The 7,684-nt window shown below is 29.7% G+C and overlaps 1 protein-coding gene across 1 annotated transcript; it reads left to right on the top strand.

Annotated features, from left to right (window-relative positions):
• The first annotated feature begins 1,991 nt into the window (after positions 1-1,991).
• On the top strand, positions 1,992-6,005 carry LOC109810450 (uncharacterized). The gene is made up of 3 exons (XM_020373912.3): positions 1,992-2,150; positions 3,109-3,156; positions 5,163-6,005. Exon 3 carries the CDS (start codon positions 5,244-5,246, stop codon positions 5,811-5,813), a length of 570 nt encoding a protein of 189 aa, XP_020229501.1. The 5' UTR covers positions 1,992-2,150; positions 3,109-3,156; positions 5,163-5,243; the 3' UTR covers positions 5,814-6,005.
• Positions 6,006-7,684: the final 1,679 nt, after the last annotated feature.

A 7,684-nucleotide genomic window follows, 5' to 3' on the forward strand; every position in this document is an offset into this window, starting at 1 on the left:
GTGGATTGAATTACAATGATCATACTATGTATGAGAGTAGAGCAGGGATAGGTTGGAGTATAGTAGCAGGTCTGCAGTTGGAAGATGGAGTTGATGTTTTGTTGTTTTGACTACTTAGTATAGCTATTTTGGTTGTATTTTGTAAATTGATATATTGAGTCAGGCTAGACCTATGTGTATATATTTTACTTTTATATATGCATACTCTATTTTGTGTGATGTTATTGTTGTGCAACGGTTAGGCGGGTCGTTACATTAATAGAAGTAATCAGTGACAGAAATTGATAATAAATGTAGTTAGATAATTTGCAGAATTAGTTAAGGAACAAAAATATTTAAATAAATGTGAAGATAAATTATATTATGTTTTTATTAAATAAATATGGAGGGATAATATTATGGAATTACCTATTTCTAGTAAAAGGAAAGTGAATTAGTTTGCTTAGATATAAAAAGAGTTAAGGGTAAAAGGGTTGTCCTATATGTCTTATGTTTGTCAATGACTGTATTTTATGTTTATTTTATTTGAATAGGTTGTGAATACTCCTAAATAAATGTTAATATTTTGTTCGTGTGTTTTGTGACTACTATATGATACGTTCTCAGACAATTTTGGTACTCTTGTGCAATTCTTTAGTTGTTAATGTAATTATATACCTTGTGCAATTCTTTAGTTGTTAATGTAATTATATACATATAATTGAGTAATAATATGCTAGAATGTTTATATAGACCTTTAAATTTTGTTATTGGATGATCGAAAGGACTAGGGGTTTTCGAGACTTTAAGTGGATAAAAGTTTTAAAATTTTAAAGATATTTATGAGTACAAATATTTTTGTTAGTAATATTCAATATATTAATCTTAATCAATTATTATATATAAAATATGAATTATCTTGTACGGGATTTTTTTTTATGAGATAGATTTTAGAGATTTTTTAAAATTTTATATTTAATTTGATTTTTATTTTTAATAATTATTTGTAAGTTAATTTTTAATATTTTAAAATAAATTAACAAAAATAAAAATAATATTTTTCTATAATATTTTTTTTATTATAAATTATAATATAATTTATATATTATAAATATTTGTTTATTCAACTTTTGAATATAATTTATATATTAAAATAAAATATTTATTTATATACATACTTTATTTTAAATTTTGGTTTTATACAATTATTTAACCTATACATTGTACAAATTAAAATATTAGTTTATATAAAAGAAAGATATCATCACAATACTTAACAAAAAAAATAGGATCTTGTTTTGCATTTAGATTTTTCTTAACAAAAAAATGTAAGTAATTTTTTGATAAATTAATTATAACTAATAATAAATATATAAATAATATTTTAGTGATCAAAATTTGATATAGTTAAAATTTATAATAAGTAAACTTTTAAATATATAAATTATATTACAATTAAATTTTGTAATAAATAAATATTCTTAAAATATAAATTATATTTTAGATTTTGAAAAAAATTAATAATTTTTTCATATCTATTATATATAATGAAATAAATATTTTTGATACCATATGTGAATAAATAAATCACATTAAAAATTTATATCAACAAATATTTTTAAGCATATAAATTATATATTATTTTTTAATAAAAACGGATAAATTATATTCCAAATTTAAGATGAAATAGTTTTTATTGTTATATAATATAATTTTTATTTATTAATAATTTATTAAAATATTATAATTTAATTTATAAATAATTATGATAAATAAAAAATAAAAATAAATTAAAAATATCTCTAAAAAAACTCAAAGATAAAAATTAGTATTTAATATATAAAAATTGATTATGTTATAATATAAAATATTTTTATAAAAGATATTAAGATTAATTTCAAAATAAAGATAAACAAAGATTAATTAAAAGCGATAGAAGGATAAGTTAGTATCCAGGTCCAACGAACAGAAATCATAAATGGGCTGAATGGGCTGAATGGGCCTAACAGTTCCAAGTTGCAATGCGATCATGAAAGCCATTTGTTTTGTGTGAGTTTTATAGTGATTTAATTTAATTTGATTTTACGGCGAACGGAACACAGAACCCAGAGCACCACCGCGACCTTAATCAACTGTGTGCGACTTTGAATAGTGATTGAGATCAACGACAGGTAGGTAAAGAAACGTTAAATTCGAAATTTTAACAGATCTAACTTCAAAACGCAGATCAAATATATAGTGTTATATGCTTTTTAATTTGGATCCATTCTAGGAACCACACTATTCTAGCGCTTCAGAAATCGGCGCTTTTATTTTTTCTGTGTTTTTGTATTTTTCATCGGTTCGTGACAGATCTAGTTTGGATTTCTTATGTTCTTAATGAAGTTTTTTATTTGTATTTTTAAACGTTATCCCAAATTTTCTACATTTGTTTGTTCACTATACTTTTGCTAATAAGTAGAGGCAAACTTGCTATAATGTAATGTTAAATAGTTGAGAGTTTTACTGAGCAGAAAAAGGGGTTACATGATTTGATTATTATTATTATTATTATTTTTTTGATAGTTAATGAAGTTGGGAGAGGTATTTATTTATTTTTTTATGTTCGAGAATTGGTAGTTTGATATGTTGACCACTGAGATTTGAAACAGAGATGCGCTCTGTAATTCGTGAGATTAGGTTATGTTCCTCTTTTACAAACTGAGAGTTAATCTTGACTTAGAAGATTGTCAACTTTGATCCATTGCTGGTTTTCTTGTCTTGCTTTAGATGCTGATTTTGTTGTTACTATGTTGTTATTCTGAACGTGTATGACATTTCTTACTTTTTGAGTAATAGAGTAAGCATTTGTATGTGGGGAAAACTGAGATTTCGATAATCACTTTAGTGATGTTAGTTTATTCGGTAATTGATTTCTTTATATCAAAGAGCCAATTTAATATCAGAACTCTAAGGTTCATTGACCTTTTTTTATTTATTTTTATTTATTTATTGAAATTGAGTGAAATTGATTCTGGGAAGATGGATACGGGGTGTATTATGTGATTATTTTTTGTTTTGAACTATATAAATTTTGTTGCTGCTGTGTGATGTGACATTACATCATTTTCGTTTTTTATGAATTTGCAGGCTTTATATTGAAACCTTAGACTTGAAGGGAAGCTGATGCTTGGTCAGGTAAAACAATCTTGTTATTTTGTTGTAGAACAATGAAGTTATTTCTTGATCAATGATTAGGGAATTTAATGAATTTGATTGGTTTGTATCTTAGAAAACTCGAATTCTTGACACTTTTTAATTATCTTGATCTTATTTTCTGTTACTAAATTGGTTTGAGCATTTAATGTATGACCGGCAAAATAGTAATGACAAGTCCAAATTCACTGTTGGTTCTTTTTGCACAAGACACATTCTTTTGCTTTTCGTTTTGTTAAACATAGGCATGAAGATTTGATAAAAGTACCTGGCATATGGATAAGTTCTTTTGCTATTATTTTCATACATATTTGTTCCGTTTTATCTTTTTCTTCCTGCATTTTAGAATTTTTAAATTCTACAATAATCACATAGACTGCAAGATGTCTGAGTTTGTTAGCTTAAATCTTTGATGATTGCTTGTTGTGGTATTGAGGGCAATGATTTGTTCAAAGGTTCAATTATACTATTGATCCCTTTAGTTTGCACTTTGCAATTTTGGTCTGATACGTTTTTCTGAGCTAATTAAGTCCCATTTTTTTTAAAATTAAGCAAATTTGGTCCCTCTACCAAATTTCTTCTACCTGAATCAAATTGTCATTCTTTTACTCAGTCCTTACAAATTTAATCAGTTAAATTTTTTTACATCTTCTACACAAAATTCACCATCCAAAATATCACATTTCACCCAAAATAAAATAAAATAAACTTAAAATTTCTCCTTTTCAAACCCTAATATCACATTCTAAAAAATCCTTCAAATATTATCAATTTTTTTCTAATCCATCATAAACCTCCACAATGTATAGTTAGAAAATGATAATCAGAGGTTTTAGATGAAAGAAAACTGTCAGAGATCGAATTTGCTTAATTTTATGAATAGAAGGACATAATTGGCTTGCAAAAAACTTGCGGGGACCAAAGTTGAACATATTTTAAACCAAAGGAACTAAAACTGAAATTAAGCCTTGTTCAAACATAAAAGAGGTATTGAAATGAACTAGGTTAATGTTACTCTGTGTTAAATAGTTTAGTAATTTGGAGCTAATTGGTATTTCTATAATTTCATATGTATTATTTATTTCAAGTCTATGTTATACTACAATATAAGAACTCATTAGCTGCATACTAAGTTGCTGCTGTTTTTTATTTTTTTGTTTTCATTGTCAAAGCCTTTATTTTACGATTTTTTATTTGGTTTTTGGTGTTGATGGACTATAGTTGTTCAAATTTCAAACCAATATGTAATTTAGGTTTATGCTAATCAGGGATACATCTGTTAAAATATTATTTGAATAAGTTTCTTTAGAAGTACTTCTAGTAGAGAAAAATAAGAAAGAAAATTAAAATAAGTTTCTTCATAAGTTAAAACCAACTTATGCATGAATTAAAAATAAGATTTTGGAGAAATTAATAGATGAGAACTTCTACAAATTTGTTTATGCATAAGTTAATATTAATTTATGGAAAAAACTATTTCGTTTTTCTTTCCTAGAAGTACTTTTAAAGAAGTTTATCTAAAAAAGTCTCAATTAACTCGGAGATAATTGATGTTTCTGTGAACAAAACTTAGTTGTGGTGAGTTGTTAAGAATGAGCCTCTCAGGACAGGAACATTTTTCCTAGTGTAATTTTTGTACCATCTCTTGCTGATTTTAAACATTCGATCATCAATTTTTAAGACTTTAGAATTTGTATTTGTATTGTTGTCGTTTGGATTTTCCCCAAAATCTTTTTCCAACTTTTATCAAAATCTAAAATGTGATAATTAGTATTTAAAACTAGCTGCTGATGATGATACGAGTCACCGACAGAGAGAAAGAAAATATGCCTAAGAGGCTTGTTCACACTAAAACCAACTAAAGCTTAACATATATAATATATTAATCTCATGGGGAGGGCAGTGTAATTTAAGCATTTATTTTAATTTTCTGTTCTTTAAATGAGGAATCATATAGTGTGTGCTTAAATGTTTGTGTATTTATACAGGCTTTGGACGCTTAAACAATTCTGATCAAGATTCAAGTTAGCATTCTCATTTTCTTGTAGATTTTTCACAACGGTCTTTCCATGGCATATCCCTTCTCAGATTTCAAGTACTCAGATGGCCTCACTGTAGTGGGTATCTCCTTCTGCACAGCTATTGTCTGTGAGGCTATCTCATGGGTTCTTATCTACCGCACCAATTCTTACAAAAACCTTAGGTCCTCCATAGACAAAGCCTCCAAGAAACTCGAGACCATGAAGACAGACAGCAACAAAATCAACATCAAGAAGTCCAAAACCAAAAAAATCGATCGTGTTGAGACAAGCCTCAAAGAATCGAGCCGTGACTTGTCTCTCTTCAAGTTCAAGTCTGGTGGTGTGGTCGCTCTGGTTCTCTTTGTGGTCTTTGGGTTGCTGAATTCGCTTTTCGAAGGCAAGGTAGTTGCCAAGTTGCCATTCAAACCTTTTGGTCTTATCATGAAAATGAGCCATAGAGGGTTGCAGGGTAATGACCCCACTGATTGTTCCATGGCATTCCTATACTTCTTGTGTTCCATTAGCATCAGAACAAATTTGCAGAAGTTCTTGGGCTTTGCACCGCCAAGAGGTGCAAGTGCTGGCCTCTTTCCCATGCCTGATCCAAAGACCAGTTGATTGGGGTTAACAATATCTGAACTTTTTATTTCAGTTGTTTGTAGGTTGAAGAGAATATGGAAGTGCATAACTTCAGTCATTTATATTTGATTTGGTTCTCTTAGGGAGTCCAACATGATTTTAATTGGTATAACTGTTACTTGTTAAACAGTAAACTTCAGTTTTGCAATGGTAATTTTCTTGTTAAGTGTTGATTAAAGTGCAATAAAGACTCCCAATCTATGGTACTATATATATATATACATATATATAGTGTAACACCAAGGCCAAAGAAAAAGATATCTACTAAAAATAACTGTCGACAAATCGACTAAAAGATGAGACACAAGAAATTCAAGGGAGTATCAAAGAACTTAACACTTGTCTCTATCGACATTGACATACCCCATTTACACAATGTATCAGTAGCCGCATCTGTCTCTCTAAAATCATGATGAAGGCTATACTTTTGAAAGGAAGACATATGAGCAAGGGTGTTCATAACAATAGCATTGCACAAGTGGTGTTTGAGGGCCTTTTTGCAACATCTTGATTGCAAACTAGGAGTCCAATTCCACCTCCACAGCCTGGAATCCTCTAGTACTGGCGAGGTGGAGAGCATGACCAATATAGTCAACAATTTTGCCTTGATAACAAAACATCTTCCAAGATTGCAAGCCATGGCAACTATGAAGTTTCCAATTTTGTTTTTGACAAGACCATTTTTTGCAACATAACATAATTGGGGAGAGAAAGTCCCATCACAATTAGGTTTAACACCCTGACATTGGGGAGGATCCCAACTAAAGGACTTGAACAATTTAGGGAACAAATGAGCATGATTTTGTTTTTGTTCCATATTGAGCATCAATAGACCTTTCACCACGTGGTTTGCTTTAACAAACAATTCCAAGTCCTGTTGGAATTTATCATTGAAAATGCTCCATCCTATCTTTGTATTGTTATTGTGAGAGATATTTGTCATAAGCCGCTACAGAAGATTATGGTTCCAAAAGGAATGATTATCATGGTGATGTTTAGATACACCAAGAGACCACAAAGAAGAGGATGAAGGGCAGTCCCTCATGGAATGCATAATATACTCTTTATGGCAATGACACATGGGGCATTTGTTGTCTTTAACCACCACTTTCTGAAAATGCAGCTGATTATTAGGTAGAGTATTATGGACAATTTTCCACAAGAAGCTTTGTGTACGTTCGGGTCCCCGACCAAGCCCAGATGCATCTATAGATAGGAGTATTATGGGCCGGGATTGTGATCATAGCATTGGCGTAAGTAGAGGCAAGATTAAAATTTTCACCAGGAGCATGTTTTCAAGTAATAGTGTCAGTTCTTTTGAGAGAAGAAGGAGTTGACATAGTTAGAATGTTTTGGTAGACATGTTGGGTAATATTTCATGAAGATAACGCCTATCCCATTCTCCAGTCCGGGAAAGAACCTAAACCACTATTTTCATCAATTTGACTGATGAAGGGGCTTTATAGCAAAGTCCTGAAGCCTCCCTATATTTTCAACTCAAACGTCAATCTCGAAAAAGATAAGAGTTCTATCCCCCTCCCCCTATTTGATCAAATTCATGTAAATATAGAATCCAATCTTTTAAAATTAATTATAGGGATGATTTGATCACCATATCGATATTTGTCACGGACAACCTTGACTCAAAGCTTATCCCTTTCACAACAAAGTTCCTAGGCCAACTTCATCAAATAGGCATCGTTAACGTGCCACATACTTCTAATACCCAAACCATCCATACCCTTGGGTAGGCAAATAAAGTGTTAGTTAACTGTATTAATTTTCCTTGCTCCCAATAGATCACCTCAAAGAAAACCACAATTGGTCTTATCTAAATTGTCACAGACTAA

The sequence above is a fragment of the Cajanus cajan genome, chromosome 4 (genome assembly GCF_000230855.2).
Source record: "Cajanus cajan strain Asha chromosome 4, NIPB_CcT2T_4, whole genome shotgun sequence".
NCBI lineage: Eukaryota > Viridiplantae > Streptophyta > Magnoliopsida > Fabales > Fabaceae > Cajanus > Cajanus cajan.